Source organism: Peromyscus maniculatus, chromosome 20 (assembly GCF_049852395.1).
Source record: "Peromyscus maniculatus bairdii isolate BWxNUB_F1_BW_parent chromosome 20, HU_Pman_BW_mat_3.1, whole genome shotgun sequence".
Classification (NCBI taxonomy): Eukaryota; Metazoa; Chordata; class Mammalia; order Rodentia; family Cricetidae; genus Peromyscus; species Peromyscus maniculatus.
The window spans coordinates 69232084-69249401 of record NC_134871.1 but is presented as its reverse complement, the minus strand read 5'-3'; the positions used below and the strand labels follow the sequence as shown (position 1 = coordinate 69249401).

Below are 17318 nucleotides of genomic sequence, written 5' to 3'. Positions count from 1 at the left end.
TCATAATAATCCACCGGTAAGAATGCCTAAGGAGAAAGGAATATTTCCATGAGATAAACACACTACATTACAGGCAGTGGGGATCTCCCCACACCCATTCACACCATGTCAGATACTAAAGAAAGAGCAAACATGTGAAGGCACAGCAGAAGCAAAAGACTTTCTGAAGTCTGTGATCTCAGGGCCTTGCCCATTAGAGATTCACGCATCAGGGAGTTGCCTCCTGGTGAGCTGACATCTTGAACTTCAGATGTCACCTGCTGCTCCTCTGACACAGCCCCCAGCAGTGTCTGGCTTTCTCTGGGGCTGCCAGGGGTCTGATCTTACACTACCACCGCTGAGCTGTTTCCGCGGGGGGCCCCTTCATTTTATTTTTTAACTGATGTATAAATGTTCCTCGCTGACCAAGCCCAGCCACTCTCTCCTCCCTTTGGAAATATCCAAACCTTCAAAGCCTCAGTGGAAGGACGGACACCTTGGGAGGTCACCCTTTCCTTCAGGCGCGTCCCCCTCCGCCCCTGGGTTGGTTGGTGCCCACGTTGAGGAGGCTGCTTTCTGGACCCACAGACTCTGCTCACTTTGCTCTCCATTCTGTCAGAGCTTCTCCTTCTCTCTTCACTCTCGGGGCACCGCACTGCACCACACCACACCACACCACACCACACCACACCAGACCACACCACACCACACCACACCAGACCACACCACACCACACCACACCACACCACACCACACCAGACCACACCACACCACACCGCACCAGACCACACCACACCACACCACACCACACCACACCACACCACACCACACCACACCAGTCTTCTTGGGTCTCCTATGCGATAGAATCGCTGGCACAGTGCAGAGTGTGACCTAACAGGTGGGGAAGCCCAGGAACGGAGGGCATTAGCTATGGCCTCATTTGTAAAATGGGACCCTGAGCTGAGTCATCTGGCCTTGGACCAGAAGAAGTCTGTAAATCTGTCTCACGCCAGTGACTGTCAGCTGTTCCACAGAGGTGTGTTTTATTATTATTTTTAAATGTGCTGAGCAGACATTTGAGACAAGCTCTGAGATCTCTCCCCACATCACAGTCCCCACACGGCGAGCGGATGTCACACTGCAGAGACACCACTGCAATATTGATGAGGCTCGCAGCGGCCGCTCCGAGCTCGGGAGAGGTGGAGAGACGCTGCACTTGCTCAGAGCCTCCGGCCTGTCTCACCACACGGGAACCTCGCTCAGCGAAGGGGCCATCCATCGTTACCTCCACTTAACCTCAGGAACCCTGAGACTGAGCCGTGGCTGCACAGTGGGGGGCCCTGGGAGCCCTTGCTGCTGACTGCTGGGTCCAGGAAGCTTGCTCCAGCCTCTTCCAAAGGCAGAAGCCCCGGGCAAGTTACTAAACCTCTGTGAGACGGAGCTTCCAGCCTAAGATGGAGATGACAGGCCTCCCACGCTCGGGAGATGACAGGGGACGTTTGTCATCGCGCACCTGATCGAAGCCTCGGTCTGGTGGAGCACTCGGCACGTGCTGGCTGCTGTTACCTCCATGGGCCTGGTTGCATTATTCAACTGGGTAGGAAGGCCTTGGGAAGGAACCAAGGTCCCTCACCACCAAGGACGCATTTCAGGACAGGCTGTACCTATTAAGTCTTCCTCCTGTTTCCTCAGGGCCGGAGGTGCCTCCTGCCTTCACCGTATCCTAGCCATTTACTTGGGAGATATCTTGTGCACCTTTATCTGTCCACCACAGGCCCAGGTAAACCCTGCTGGCATCAGTGGCTTGCTCAGCCACTTCTCTGTCCTGCAGCCAGAGAGGCCACCTCCCCCTTCAGGCTCTCCTCATAACTTCCAAAGTCTTCTCCAGCCTACAGGCCTTAGGAGGGGTCTGCTCACCTTGAAGCCTCTGCCACGGGGCTCCCACCTAGGCTTCCAGGCCTAGACCCACCGTCATCCGTTTCACGGGTCTCTGACGGCTTCCGGAAACCACCCCCTCCCACCCAAGCTGCTGTGGTTCTCTCCCTCTGGGTGGAGGTTTCCAGATGAGCCTGAGTCAGTGGGGCACTGCTGTCCGCTCTCCCTCCACACAGCTCTTGCTCATCTGTGCTCATCTGTGCTGTCCCCCAACTCACCACAAGGCCCACAGGCTGGACACACTCAGTTGAATGAATGTATGCAAGTTCCACAATGATGCTAGGCCAAGGTAGGCTGAGAAATGGCCTTTCTGCTGACAAAGCAGATTCCTGTCTCCCCTGGAAGAGGCCCTCTCCCTTCTGGAACGAAGCAGAAAGGTGGCACCTCACATTTTCCTTCCCCCTACCCTGACTTGTGTGCCATTCTGGTCCCTGGAAGGCCTCCCTCCCTTCTGCGGCCACACCTGGCTCAGTCTATCGAGTCTTACTTTGTGTTTTGAGATACAGATTTAAAAAAAATAGCCCATTTGCCACCAGACCTTTTAATCCTTTACCTCAGGGCTTCTCTCTCTCTCTCTCTCTCTCTCTGATAACCGTTAGTGCTGCCAACTTGAATGCTGGCTGATGCTGTGGGTTGGGTTTTGTGCAGGTGACCACGGCTGCAGTGGATTCATGGATTCACCGGCCGTGTCATATCCAGAAGAAAGCCTTGCACAGCACCTCCCCCAGCCCCCAGCCTGCAGGTCTCACATTCTTTCATCCCCTCTTCCATTATGGTTTCCAGCCCTGGTGGTTTCCTGATATAGACGTCGTCCCGTTTAACGCTGAGCGCCCCACACTCACCCACGCTCAGCACTACAAACAGTCAGAGCCTCTGTGTCCGTGGCTGCCCACTGCAAACAGGAGCTTCTGTGGCCAAGGCTGAGAGCAGTGCTCACCGACAGATGCGGCCACAGATGTTTAAAAGATAGTTTGACAACGTGCCCACTTAGCGAAACACTATTGGTGAAATTATTAAGGCCACTCCACGTAGTTAAAAGGAAGATTTATTTAATGGCATAACTTACAAATGAAGGGATAGGTAGGTCGCGGGGTCTGGGGAAGGTGTATCACAATCCAGCGGTGTTCTCTGGAGCTCTGCGCGGTCCACCTCCACCATTCAGGGTCCCAGACCAGAGAGAGCTGGCCCATCCAGATCTCGGGTCTCTCGGCGCCTCCCTTGGCCCCGCCTTGTAGACGTGACAGTTGCCAAGTCTCAATGGGGGTTGGAACTTCCAGATCAAAGCTGGAATGGCTACCCACTACAAAACACCGGTGGAAGGGGGGGGGGTTCCCCCGGGGTCCTACCACTTCCTGAGCTCTTGACCAGGTTTGCAGTACTAGTGAATTCTCTCCTGTGGGGCCGGCCTCAAATCCACTCAGGAAGGAGATGGTTGTCCCAGTCGCCTCTCTGGCACTGTTGCGCTGGTGGGCACGTCTCACCTGGCAGGTCAGGACTGTAGCACCAGGATTCACTGCCATGCGGTACTATTGATGACCTTTCTCCCTGACAGCCTGGACAGCACCTTCTGGCCCTACGGAAGCTCAACAGCAGGACGCTTTTCAAGTCAGTTACAGCTTGATTTCTCTGAGTTCTGCAACCAGTCTGCTGGGTCTTTAGCAGTCAGGTCTTATCATCTAGTAATGGCCTACTAATCTGACCTTCCAACCAGTCATAACGTCTCTCTTCTGAATCACGAGACATCACACTGTGGCAGGCGTCAATCACACACAGACGGCCATCTCTGCTAGACCTGGCACTCTGGAGTTTTATTTTACTTGTAGCATGAAGTGCTAGGTGGTGCTGGGCCTAAGTCTTCAAACCCTGATGAAGGTCCCCTGACACATAATAGGGGACATTTGACTGTGGGCCCCTCGAGGGGGGGGTAAACAGGTGTCCCACACCTCTGTCTCTTCAGCACATGGCATGAGGCCAGAACTGAGGGTCCCTGATGGATGGCAAGGAATGAATTTTTGTTAAGCTTGCCATGTTGCAGGCACTGTACTGAGCCCTGTCTCTCCCCAAGTCTTCACAATCAGTGCCTGTGACAGGCACTTAGAGTCTTACCACGTGAGCCCTGTAGGCTGGGATCTCTGTGCGAATCTCGGTTCTTGACACAAAGTAGGCCTCTATTCATAGCTTTTGGAAGCTGGGTGTGGTGGTGCCTACCTTCAATCTCAACACTTGGGGGGTTGAGGCCAGGAGTGCCTTGAGTTTGAGCTTAGCCTCAGTCACCCAAATTTTGACTCCTTTTTTTTTTTTTTTTTGGTTTTTTCGAGACAGGGTTTCTCTGTGTAGCTTTGCGCCTTTCCTGGGACTCACTTGGTAGCCCAGGCTGGCCTCAAACTCACAGAGATCCGCCTGGCTCTGCCTCCCGAGTGCTGGGATTAAAGGCGTGCGCCACCACCGCCCGGCCCTTTTTTTTTTTTAAGTCATTGGATAAGTAAGTTGATCGATGATCGTCTACTTTACTGAGGAGGGAGCAAGCTCAGGGAGGTCATCTAAGGTCATTTACTGGGGAAGGGAGGAACAAGAATTCACACCCATGTTGATCTGATTTCAACACCTATATTCTTCATTATTGAATTCCATCAGGCATCAGGGACAGAGCGGAGACCGGAGGATCAAGACGCACAGCCTGTACCTTTCAAGCACATTCCGTCTGGTGGACGAGCAGAAAGGTACACAGAGCAACATGCGCGATGGAGAGGGAACTCGTGGCCATTCCAGGAACTGGGCAGGGCCAGTCCCAAGACCCGGAGGAAAGAGGAGACTTGTCAAGGCTTTCACCGGTGAAGTGGCTCCGTCTGGACCTGAACGCGGACGCCTGGAAAACTCCCATGTCCCTCCTATTTCTCTGCTTTGCAATGCACTTGAACCAGGCTGAGAGGGAGCAGCGCAGGATGGATGGGGCACCAGGTTGTGGGCAGAGCCTGGAGACCACACCCCTGCTCCAGCCCCCACTGCTGGCTGACCTCCCCCTGCCAAAACTTCCAGCAGAGCCTAGGCACGGGCCAGAAAGAACGGCAGGGGCAGGATGTGGGCCCGCACCTCGCAGGCAACTCTTGCAGTGGGTTGAGGATGTCGCCGCTTGCTAAGGCCTGGACTTTCAATGCCCCATGCTTTGCAGACTGTATCTAGGGAGGTGCACTGTGTCTTGAGATGGGGGGTGGGGAGGCAGGAATGGACACCCCAGCAAAGAGGGGCTGTGTGGTCAAATGCTCCACCGCTGAGCGACACTCTCCGAAGAGGAACTCTGGCTGGCCGACAGCGCAGGAATATCTGTTCTTCCTTACGGATGGATGCTGGGGCTACATTCCTACGTTGAGCAGAAACTGCAGGGGATGGCAGACTTGGGCATTTGTGAGGAGCAGCCATAGGCATGGGGGTCTGTCCGCACAACATCCTGCCTGAGCTGCCTGGAACACACACACACACACACACACACACACACACACACACCCCGTCTTGTGGCCTGTTCTGTGAGTTCTGCCTGCTGTGAGCCAGTGGGGTTCCGCTCCTGCACTGGTTCCCTGTCACCGGCCCCCACCAGCATGGGTGGGGTTGGGGTACATAGAGAACCTCTGCCTCAGAGAGCAAAACAAAGAAGGAGAAGAAAGAGAAAAGGAGGCGAGAAAGGAAAAGGTACAAGCTCTCTCGTCACCCACAGCGGACGGCGAGGGGAGTAGGCGGTGTGTGGATCTGACAGGGATGTGGTGCTGGGTAGCTGTGCCACCCCCAAACAGTCTGAAGCCTTCCTGCCTCTCTCTATCTGCTCCCCCCCTCCCCCCCGCTATGTGTGGACCCCTGCCGCTGCCTTGGGTTGGGAGTCTCTGGGCTGAGAACTCACTCTCCTCACCCTGGCTGATCTCCCCAGCAAGTCATGTTATTTCCGGTTAGTCACTGGCCTCTCGGCCTCTCGGCCTGGCCCTTCCACATCTGTGAAGTGACAAGAGGCTTCTGTCCACACCTTCATCCCCCTCCCTTCCTGAGCACTGGCCTCCAACGACCTGGCTGGCAACCCCAGCAGAAATCGGAGCAGGGTTGGGCTGCCACGGTGTGGAACTGAAAGGAGGCGAGAGGAAGTGGCTAAGCTCACACCCTCGGCCCCCAAAAGAGCCCAGAACACACCTGTCCTGTGTCACCCAGTTAACCTGCTGGAGGACGTAGCGGGAGGGGGACGCCTGCCGCTGCCTCCCATCTCCCCCTCAGCTGATGCCTCTGCCTGCCCCCACCCTCTTTTTTTCCTTGTCCTCTCTCTCCAAGGATGCCCTCACGTATTCTGAGGTTTGCCTACCATCCACATACTATTCAGCCAGAGTCTAGAACCTAAGGACCAGAGAGACGGCTCAGTGGCTGAGAGCAGTTGCTGTTCTTCCAAAGTACCTGGGTTCAAACCCCAGCACCCACGAGGCAGGCTCACACTCCAGCTATGGAGGATCTGATGCCATCTTCTGATCTCAGCAGGTACTTGGACACACGTTCACACACACAAATTAGAACCTTAGGTCCATCGCTTCTCGGCCTTTTGGCTAAGATCAAGTGTAGAACCTTAGGTCCAGCCTCGTCTGGCTGCCAGTTGCTTCTTCTGAGGTCCTGGACTGGGCTTCAGGGCAGGAAGGGGTTAACACACACACAGTGCATCTCCCAGGCTGCCCAGGAGGAGATCCTGCCTGGACCAGTCTGTGGGTCCACCAAGCACAACTCTTCCTCCCAGTTAACGGTGGCCCAGCCCCCAGAGCCTCCACCTCCAGGTCTCCATCCCTCTCTGTTCCCTCCTGCTTTATTGTATACGTAGCCTCTTCCCCAGTCCTGACAATGCTGCTCAGGCTCTTTCTAGTCGTGTGGACGGTGCTCTTCCTGGATCAGACCAAACACACTGAGCTCAGGGCCTTTGCACTTGCTGGGCCGGTTGCCCAGGGCACAGTGAGAGGCTCCGTTCCTCACTGGCTTCACTGCTGCTGCGAGACGGTCTTAGTGGGAGGTCGCCCATCTTAGAGTCACAGTGCCCCACCAGGCACGTCGGATTGTCCCTTTATTTCTGGTCCAGCATTGCTTTTCCAGTGGCACTGGGAGCCTCATATTTACAGTTCTTGTCAGATACTGGCTCTATCCTAAGTGCTTTACCGATCCTGACTCGCTTGGTTCTCACAGCCGTCCAGGCACAGATGAGGAAAATAAAGACCAAACAGGTGTATCTTGCCCGGGGCCAGAAGGCTGCTCTGGTCCCTCGGCTCTGAGCCTGCCGCCAAATCCATCACAATGTCTGCAGGCTCACCCTTGCACCTCCATCTTTCCCGTTCTCCTTACCCCTACCACACGGGGCTTCAGACCAAACCTGTTCCCTTCCTTATTAAAGACAACGCTCTAACAACAAAAACTACGACCCCTGCCGGGCGGTGGTAGTGCAGGCCTTTAATCCCAGCACTCGGGAGGCAGAGGCAGGCGGATCTCTGTGAGTTCGAGGCCAGCCTGGGCTACCAAGTGAGTCCCAGGAAAGGCACAAAGCTACACAGAGAAACCCTGTCTCAAAAAACAAAAAACAAAAACAAAACAAGAAAACAAAAACAAACAAACAAACAAAAAAACTACGACCACAGTTTGATTTTTGTAAGACCTGTCTTTGATCATGTCTTTATCTAACTCAAAAACCTTGGCATTCCCCCCATGTTCCCACCTCTAACAAGCATAAGGATAACCATCTACCAGGCTAGGGGTCAAGGATGGGGCCCCAGAACCTCCCCAGCTGAGGAACCCCTTGCTGGTCCCTGCTCTTCCCAGGCTCTAGTTTCTCTTAGCTGTCCTGACTTGCTTGGCTACATTATCTGCTTCCTTTGAAGTGAGGGCTGGGGACCTGAACGGGACCTGAAGGCTCCTTGCAGAAAGTCTGTTGGGGACCCTTCCAGAGTGTTTCACACTGAAAAGGACAGAAACAAGAGGAATGAGTGTCTGGCGAATAACGGTGTAGCCGAGCCACTGAGAGTGGAAGCTAATGATTTCACTACACAGCATTGGTGAGAGCCTTCAGCCCATGCCAACAGCCACCAAGGGCTGATTGCATACCGGATAGTCCCTTAAGCCTTGCCATGCATTGCCACTGCATCTCTCTGCGGGCGCCCGAGACCAGTGCTAACTCTGCCCCCACTTTTAAATAGTGAGGAAAACGAGAGGGGGCCTTGCTTGTCATGCAGCTTTGAAACAGGTCTGCAGGATCGACGTCTGGCCTGTGCCCTGGCCATCAGATGCCAGGGCACACACGGTGCTGCTGCCACTTGTGCTGGTGATGCCAGAACGTCAGCGGAATATAAGGATTTTGCGTACCACTCCTTGCTCGCTTAAGTATTCCTGGACCACTTGCCTTCAGCTCCCAAATGTTCACATTTCTATATCTGTGCCATACACTGTTTTAACCCCCAGGTACATGGCAACGTAAAACGTCCCCAAATTACTCCTCCCGTAACTGATATTCTAGTGGGAGAGGAGATGGGGAAGAGAGAACTGAACAATAGAACTGTAAATATGAGGCTCCCAGTGCCACTGGAAAAGCAATGCTGGACCAGAAATAAAGGGACAGTCGGACGTGCCTGGTGGGGCACTGTGACTCTAAGATGGGCGACCTCCCACTAAGACTGTCTCGCAGCAGCAGTGAAGCCAGTGAGGAACGGAGCCTCTCACTGTGCCCTGGGCAACCGGCCCAGCAAGTGCAAAGGCCCTGAGCTCAGTGTGTTTGGTCTGATCCAAGAAGAGCACCGTCCACAGGACTGAAGCAGTGTGCACAGGTGTGTGTGTGTGTGTGTGTGTGTGTGTGTGTGTGTGTGTGTGTGTGTGTGTGTGTGTGTGTGAAGAGCAGGTGGGATACACAGACGTCAACACAGCAAGGCCTACATGAAGACAGGCCCTGCATCAGGCCAGTCATCTGAGAAATAGTAATCCCAACAATCCGTGGAGTGCATTTCACACACCTGCAACTCAAAAAAAAACAAAACAAAAAAAACCCTGCTACAGTAGGATTAATGCCTAGACAGATGAGGAATCCCACGGTGCGGTGCGTGGAGACAGCAGCTACATTAGGGTGCTCAGAAACTTTGTAACACGGGGAATAAAGAGGAAGAATGCAGGTACAGAGGGGGCGGGACCTGGGTCAGCTTGAGCCGCAGTGCTAGGAGCCAGGGACGGGAGGAGGGCTGGGGCTGCAGAGCCAGGGGATGAGATGATGGAGAGCAGAAAGCAATCCGCCGCTCCTCTCCAGAATTTGTTTCCCACCTCCTAGGAGATTCCAACCCTCCGAGCACCCTGCTCTCTTGCCAGCCCTGGGGGTGTGGGAGACAGGAGATGGCACAGTCAGCGAATCCTCAGTTTCTCACAGCTCCCGCCCTGGCAGAACTTCCTGTGTTCAGTGTGCCCTAGCCCCCCTAGGGCTTGCCATCCTCGGAGGATAGAGTCCTGCTCTCCACCTCCTTTTCATAGGGAGATGCTGCAGCTCAGAGAGGGTAAGGACCTTGCCAAGGACACACAGCCAGAAGGTGACCAAGTTGGGACTTGAACCCAACACTTGAGATTGTGAATCTCTCGGGGGGGGGGGGGGGCCGCGGGGACTGCAAAAAAATAGGAATTGGTGTTGACTGGGCCCCAAGGACGAGGCTGGAGAAGGGGGGTAGATGGGTTCTGGAATGGGGAGGGTGGAACTGGAGTGATGGAGGTTGAGAGAAAACACAGATAGCATAGAGCAGGGAGAGAGGCTTTGAGACAGAACACGCCACATCTCCAAAAACACCTGCCTCGAGGTTGGAAGAGATAGAAGCAGCATTCTCCCAGACATGCCTGTGAGACAGGACGGGGAGGGGGATGCTGTTGCTTCCGCTTACAGGTAGGAAGAGAGAGCAAGGGGAGATGGCAGGGGCCGGCCAAGGCCGGGGTGGGGGGCCCTGGTAGGAGGCAGAGTAGACAAGTCATCTAAACTTCCTCACTCTATGGGGACCGGTGAAATAGATGTGAGGAGTGCTGGAGACAAATCCAGGCCATCCAGGCAGGGAGGGGGAACAAGGCTGAGGCTGGTGGCTGCTGGCTCTGAGTGGAGGCCCTTTGCTGGCCCTGTGGACTGGCAGACAGTATCAGCTGGTCGGGTGTCAGGAGTCCTGGTGCCTCCTCCCTCCCCCGCGGACCCATCCATCCACCTGCTGCTCCACCGTGCAATGATCCCTGGTCCTCCGGGGGGCTGAAGTGTGTGTGGGGGGAAGCAAAAGAGGTGAAAGCCGCGTGTCTTGCGGGCTCTCAAGTCCGCAGCACCCTGCGTCCTCAGCATCCTCCTCCCAGGCCCTCCCCTCCCACTGTGTGCGGATGGTACGCTCCGGTAAGCCTGGCCGGGCTGCAGTGGATGTTGCTAGAATCCACGCGGAGGAAGGAAGAGACGCAGGCAGGCTGCGGTGACCCAAGCGGCCACCCCTACTTCAGGGACCCCTTCCTTGAGAGAGGACACCATGACCCAGGGAAAGGTAGGGGCACGTCCCCACCGCCTGCACCATCCTCAGCTCTCCGGACCCCTGCCTCCCTGCCATTCTGAGGAAGCTTTCTGGACCACTTTAAGCATCCTCTCCTGGCTCCAGTGCAAAGGTCCTAGTGGTCTTTGCTGATGCCAGAGGACCAAACAGCCCCTTTCAAAGAATGGGCCTAGGACTCTTCCCAACCCCGAGGTTTTCCTTGCCTCTCTTGTCTCCCACCGCTTACTGTAGCATCACAAACCCTTCACAGGTGCCCTAGGCCCTGTTAGGAGCCAGACTGGGAGAGGGATGAAGGGGGAGAGGGGAGAGGGAGAGGGAGAGGAGAGAGAGAGAGAGAGAGAGAGAGAGAGAGAGAGAGAGAGAGAGAGAGAGAGAGAGAGAGAGAGTTCTGCTTGGGGGCCAGGGTGAGCCTTGAGGGGCAATGCCTGTGTGTGCTGGACCGACCCATCCACTTCAGGGTCTTCTTTCGCCCCCTCTGATGCCACCTCCCAGCTCACTTCATTATTTCACTCTGGATATCAGTATACATCCCCTATGGTTGGGAGTTACTATGGCAACCCTGCAGCAGGATGCTTTGATTTTTGTTTTTGTTTTGGCCAGACATGGGGACTGGATGGAATAAAAACATGTCCTCCCCCTACGCCCGCCGCCCCCCCCCCCCCCCCCGCACACACACATACACACACACAATGCACATATACACACGCATACACACACATGCATCAGTTTTAGGTCTGAATTTCAGGGGAGGGGCTGGGCAGAGACTTGGGTAGCGCAGGAGGCTTATGTAACATCAACAGCTTGTGGAATTATACAACCACTAGGGCCTAGGGTGAAGGGGGAGGGTCCTCCAGCCCTCTGTTTAGAGGGGCTAAGGATTGGTCAGGGAACACAGAAGGCCCTCCCCTACACCCCATTTTTTTCTCCTCTGATATCAGCCTCAGAGCTAATGGTATACCTCCCTGGACCCTCAGACCCTCCTGCGATCAAGCTCCTCAAAGGCCTCAAATGGTGTTATCGGGTGATACCGCTTCCTGCCATTGACCAGATGTCACTTGGGAATGCCTTATGTGAGAGGCGGTGGGGCCCCAGAGGTTCTGGGGGGCTAAGTGGAAGGGTAGAGGCTAAGGCGGTTTCCTTAGTCATGCCCCCTTCAGTCTGTACAATGACGGGAGCCAGGGAGCCCGGGCTCCAGATCCCGTTCTGAGGAGGCAGGGGACACTGAGCTGAGCGTGGGAAGGGAGCCTCTCTTTCCACGCCCACCCCACTCTGCCAGACAGGAGCCAGCTCCTCTCTGCTCTGGTGGCACAGAGGCCTCTGTCCCTCAGCCCCTGGCTCCCAGCACCCCTCAGGATATCTTAGGAGCCGGGGTGCTACTAGCCTTCTGAAGTCCAGTGGGCTCTAGAGGGACTGAAGTCAGGGACCTCCTCGGTCGTCTCCCTGCAAGGGCCACCCACCTATCTACCTCAGCCGTCCATGAGGGGCCTCTGCAGCCAGACAGAAGTGGCGCTTTCTGAGGCCTGGCCTCCCGTTGGTTTCTCTGTCTTCACACCCTGTTCCAGTGTTTCCCTCCCTGACTCTCGCCAGTCACCACCTCACCAGGCCACCATGCTCATTGTGGGGGGCAGGGGGCATATCTGAATGTAAGCGGCCTGAAGTTCCTAGTCTGCCCTGAGCAGAGATTCCCCCTGGGTCTCGGATCCTTGCCTCGTGGGAAAGAAGGGTCATACAGCAGATAGATGTCTTCCTTGGCCCCTCCAGCGAGGACCACCCTCTGTTGTTCTGTTCTGCCTGGGGAAGTCTGTTTCTTCAGGACCTGCTCTCCCTCTACCCAGCAGGCTCTCCCCATCCCACCCTCCAGTATTTCCAGCCCAGCAGAAAGCAACCTGTCCCCAGGGACAGAGCCCGAGCCCTGTGGCCCTAGGTCCCACCCATGGCACCTGGGGCTTTGGATGTCTCTCTTTCTGTCTGATTCTGGGTGTCCTCGTTTTAAAATTGGCTGAATAGCTGGGCATGGTGGCACCCAGTTTCAATCCCAGCACTTGGGGAGTGGAGACAGGTGGATCTCTGTGAGTTTGAGGCCAGCCTGGTCTACAGACTGAGTTCCGGGACAGCCAGGGCTACATAGGGAGAACCAGTCTTAAAAACAAACATCAAAATAATGATGGTGTAAAGTAAGATTGGCTGATACAGTGAGCAAGTTGGGAAGTCGATGAAAGGGAGAACATTCTGCTCAACAATAGGTCTCGGATGGGTCAGGACATTCCCCGGAGCACAGGGCAACTGTAGGACCACAGAGGCCCAACTGCCTTTCCCAGGTGGCCCTATGGCCTCCACGGGCACTCTCGGGAATTTTCTGCTTCCTGTCTTATCTATCTTCTCCTTGGCTGGCCCGGCCCCTCCTGAGCTCGGTCCTGTGGGCTGTGAACCTGGAGGTGGGTCTCCTCTGTCCCACTCCCTGGCACAGGAAAGAGCACTGGGACAGGAATCCAGGGGCTGTCCCTAGTAACCACACCACCTGTGTGGTCTCTTTCTGCCTTTGCTCTACAGCTCTCTGTGGCTAACAAGGCCCCCGGGACTGAGGGGCAGCAGCAGACAAATGGCGAGAAGAAGGAGGCTCCGGCAGTGCCCTCAGCACCGCCCTCCTATGAGGAGGCCACCTCTGGAGATGGGCTGAAGGCGGGGCCCTTCCCCCAGGGCCCCACGGCTGTACCTCTCCATCCAAGCTGGGCCTATGTGGACCCCAGTAAGTCTCTCAGCACCCAGAGGCTGGAGGGATAGAGGGAGTCCTGGGTGCCGGGTAGGAAGGAGGAAGTTGCCCTGCCCCTGCCTGAAGGGTGTAGTTGTGCAGAACGTTATCGTCGGAGGCCTCAGGGGGCTCTTCAGAGTGCGGGTCAAAGAGAACTCTAGAAGGGAAGAGAAGAGATGTCTAGTTGGGGTGCTGTCAGCTAGAGAAAGGGGGGGGTCTCTGCAAATCACTCAGCTAAGCCAACTGGAGGAGCAGGAGAAGGGACCGAAGCCGAGTTCTCGTCTAAGAAGGACCTCGGAGAAGGGAGGACATGGACCCAGAATTGGGAGAGACCAGAGAGGTCAGGAAGGTAGTGAAAAGGCCACGCCTGGGCAGGGACCTTGGCTGTGCCGGTGCCCCGAGTGGGTACAGCGTTAATATTGCGACTGGTCGGAAAATCAGTGGGGCCAGGCCTCTGTAAGGCCTAGGGCTTTCAGAGATTACGGGGTGGAGGCCCCCCTCCCAACCGCTGGCATTATCTCCCTGCCCTTTCTCCAGGTTTTGCAGGGGGGCAGGCACAGTGTGGGGGAGGTGTGCGGGAACGAGCTAGCCTACGTGGCTGGCCAGACACAAGTCACCAACGTCTCCACCAGTACTGACGGTTCCCAGGTCCCAGCAGCAGCACCGTGGCTGTCTGGCTGAGCAGCAGCCTGAAAAGATTTTTGTCACTGGCTGCGAGAAGTGGCCCCTAAATCCTCAGCCCCAGGCTGGTGAAATGACTCAGCAGGCAAATGCCCCTTGCCACAAAAAGCTGATGACCTGAGTTCCAGCCCAGGATTCCAGGGCAGACGGTAGAAGGAAGAGAACTGACTCCGAAAAGCTGACCTCTGACCTCCACATGTGCTTCATAGCACGCGTGCACCCAGATTATAACCACATGCACGTGTGTGTGCATACACGGTCACACATGTGCTTGCATATAAGAATAAGTAACATTTTTTTTTAAATTTAAATTTTCAGAACTTTCAGGGTTTGTCTGCCTCTGCTGCCCCTCCCCCCACTGTGACACCCTCCCATTGCCTGCAAAGTTCTAGAAGGGGTCTGAGGACAGTGCCCCTGACAGAGCCTCTGCTCCTAAGGAGCAAGTGGCCACCATGGTCCGTGTCTCCTCCAAACACACCCCTCGGTCCAGAGCTCAGCCGCCTCACTCCAAAGTGACGTACTGGAAGGTCAATGAAGGTGGGGAGTCCCTTCATTCCTCTCATTTCTTGCTGGGATGGACACTTTATCTAAGGAACATCCTCTCCGGGGCTGCGGTGGAAGGGAGGGCCGATCCTTGCCCTCAACAGGAGACAAACATTTCCTAGCGTCGCCTGGGAAGTGTCAGATCTGAGCCCATTCCAGGAGATGCAGAATCTGTCCACGGCTCTGCCTCCCTGAGCTCACTGTCACTGGATGCCTGCCACAGTGCCTCAAGTACGGCAGTGGCGGGCAGAAGAGACCTGGGTAGCTCCCCACCCTACCTGCCGGGCTCTCGAGACTTCTGAAGTCTTTCTCTCCAGTTCCACCGTCAAATCCCGCTTTGGCTCACCTCTGCCCACCCCACACCTGTCTTCCTGGTCGCTTCCTCTTCTCCCTGCCCTGATCCCAGGAATAAGACGAATCCTGTCCTCTCCCTCCACAACGGCTGGGCTCTGGGGAACCAAGCTCCTCCATACAAGTGTTCCTTCCCTCTTGTGTCCCCGTCCCTGGTCCCCCTTCCCTAGACATTCCAGCTCTGGTGCCCAAGAATCAGCAGGGGACAGCTAGCTAGTCCTCGGGGCTGAGCCATCTCACTAGCCTGGGAACTGAGGACTTAGGGGTCCCTCCTCACAGCCAGTGGTGAAGTTCTTGCAGGCTGCTCAGCCGGACAGCCGAGGTGCTGCTGCTGGGATCCCGGCACCGTCAGTACTGGTGAAGAGCTTGCTGGCTTATGTCTGGCCAGCCAGTCGGGGAAGATTTCCTGTATCCATGCAGAGCTCTGAAGAGTGTTTTGAGTTAGCGTGTGAGGAGGCAGAGCAATGGACATCCCTCAGAAAGCACTGAGTGGACAGGGTCCAGGGCCAGAAGGCAGGCAAGTGAACAGCTATTAGTCAGGCTAAGAAAGTGGGAGAGGAGGAGGATTGTTCCCAGTGAAGTGTGGCTGGAGGACTCCACGCACCCTGGCACTGTTAAAGGAACCTGTGGTGGTATGTGTCTATAGCCAGCACTCAGGAGACAGAAACCGGAGAATTAGAAGTTCAAGATCATCCTCAGCCACATAGTGAGTTCAAGACCAGCCTGGTCTACTTGAGACTATGTCTCAAAAAAACAACAAAACCAAACAAAAAAAGAACTTGAGCAATGAGCAGGAGAAGAGCCATTCTGAAGAGCTCCAACACAGCAGTGGCCTGGTCATCTCTGAGAGACCAAGGCAGAGGCTCTTGCTGGGGGAAAGGGAAGATAGCCAGACCTGATGGAGACAGCGGAGAGGACAAGAGCAGATACATCCCAGGGCTTGAGACTGTCTCTAAAGAGGAGCACAGGGCAAAGGCAGTGTGGCCCCCACCAGGCACGGAACACGCAGACTTTCCGTTTGACCGAATTTGTGAAGTGAGTCTGTTGTCCGTCCCCACCAAAAGAGACTCGGAGATGGCCGATGATGTGCTTGGGTCACACAGCTTGGCCCACGGATCGACCTGTGGGTCTGTTTGGCTCTGGGGTCTTTGCTCCAGGCCCGGCTCCCACTCACTGCACTTGGTCTCGTTTCCCTCCAGCCGGCTCACACTGGCCCTGGTGTGAGCACCGGCAGGCCCTACACTGGTGTGAGCACCGGCAGGCCCTACGCTGGTGTGAGCACCGGCAGGCCCTACGCTGGTGTGAGCACCGGCAGGCCCTACGCTGGTGTGAGCACCGGCAGGCCCTACGCCTCCACCCAGCCTTTGATTCCAACCCGTGGGCCTCAGAGCAGCCAGACGCAGGATCTTGGGTCCTCGGACACTGGCCAGGAGGACTGACTGTCCCTGGCTGATTCACGGGATCTGGAGTGTCCAGGGAGGGGAACTCGGACACAAGAGGGAAAGGGACATTTGTGTGGCGGGGCTTGGTTCCCCAGAGCCCAGCCATCATGGAGGGAAAGAAGAGGAGACAGCTCATCCCTGGGGTCCGAGAAGAGAGAACAGGAAGTGGTCAGGAAGGCAGCTGTGGGGTGGGCAGTGTGGGGGCCACAGTGGGTATTTGACAGTGGGGCTGGAGAGAAGGACTTCAGTAGCCTTGAGAGCCAGATCGACATGAGCTGGACTGGCAGGCGCTCTCACAGCCTCTACCCACCTGCGCAGGTAGCAGCTCCAGCTACGAAGGCGGATTCCCCACAGGAAACCATGAGCTCTACAGCACCTTCACCTGGGATGACCAGAAAGTTCGCCGGCTCTTCATCAGAAAGGTGACTGCCTCTCACACGCTCTGGACCGGGGAGAAGCGGGTGAAGGATTTGGGGTCCTGTGCTGGACTCCTGGAAGGACCTCGGCCCAGCCTCTGTCGGGGGTGGGTGGGTGGTCCCTTTCCCTTTCTCCTCCCATCCCACCCAGCTCATGCTCCTCCTGGCATGTGCTTCTGAGGTTTCACCCAGGGCCCTTGCTCCACGCCCCCTGGGCTGTGTGGGCTGCTCCACCTGAGGACCTGGTACCTTTATTGCCCCCCTACTTTTCTGAATGCACCCAGTGACCCCTATGAAGGAGAATGAAAGTGTCCAGCAGGTGGGTCTGGGTGAGTCCCTGAAACTGGGGTCTCTCAGAGCCTTGCCGGAGCCCAGGGTTCCCCGAAATGATCACCCCTCCCTTCCTCCCTCAGGTCTATACCATCCTGTTGGTCCAGCTGCTGGTGACCTTGGCTGTCGTTGCTCTCTTTACCTTCTGGTGAGTTGGCGATGCGGACTGACACCTTCCAGGAGGACCATGGTCAGACTCGGGGCAGGGCATTCCATCAAACCTCTCCTGGGATGCCCACCCAGATAGATGAGGGGCAGTGGATACCCTCACTCTGGGGAAGAATGTCGGGTGTACCCCATGTGAGAAATCCCCCCAAATAGTGTCCGGCGGGCTCTCCAGGCCATGGGTATCTGT

General features: G+C 55.9%; 1 protein-coding gene across 2 annotated transcripts in view; it reads left to right on the top strand.

The window, feature by feature from the left end:
* Positions 1 to 10000: 10000 nt before the first annotated feature.
* Faim2 (Fas apoptotic inhibitory molecule 2) overlaps positions 10001 to 17318 on the top strand; it is a 30476-nt gene continuing 23158 nt past the window's right edge. Inside the window, exons 1-4 of one of the 2 annotated variants that reach the window (XM_006974403.4) lie at positions 10001 to 10445; positions 13002 to 13197; positions 16536 to 16639; positions 17047 to 17111. In XM_006974403.4, coding sequence (XP_006974465.2) covers positions 10431 to 10445; positions 13002 to 13197; positions 16536 to 16639; positions 17047 to 17111 — 380 coding nt within the window. In that variant the 5' untranslated portion in view covers positions 10001 to 10430. Of the gene's footprint in view, positions 10446 to 13001; positions 13198 to 14266; positions 14419 to 16535; positions 16640 to 17046; positions 17112 to 17318 lie in introns of those variants that run through there. The other variant, XM_042264519.2, reaches the window with a different exon arrangement.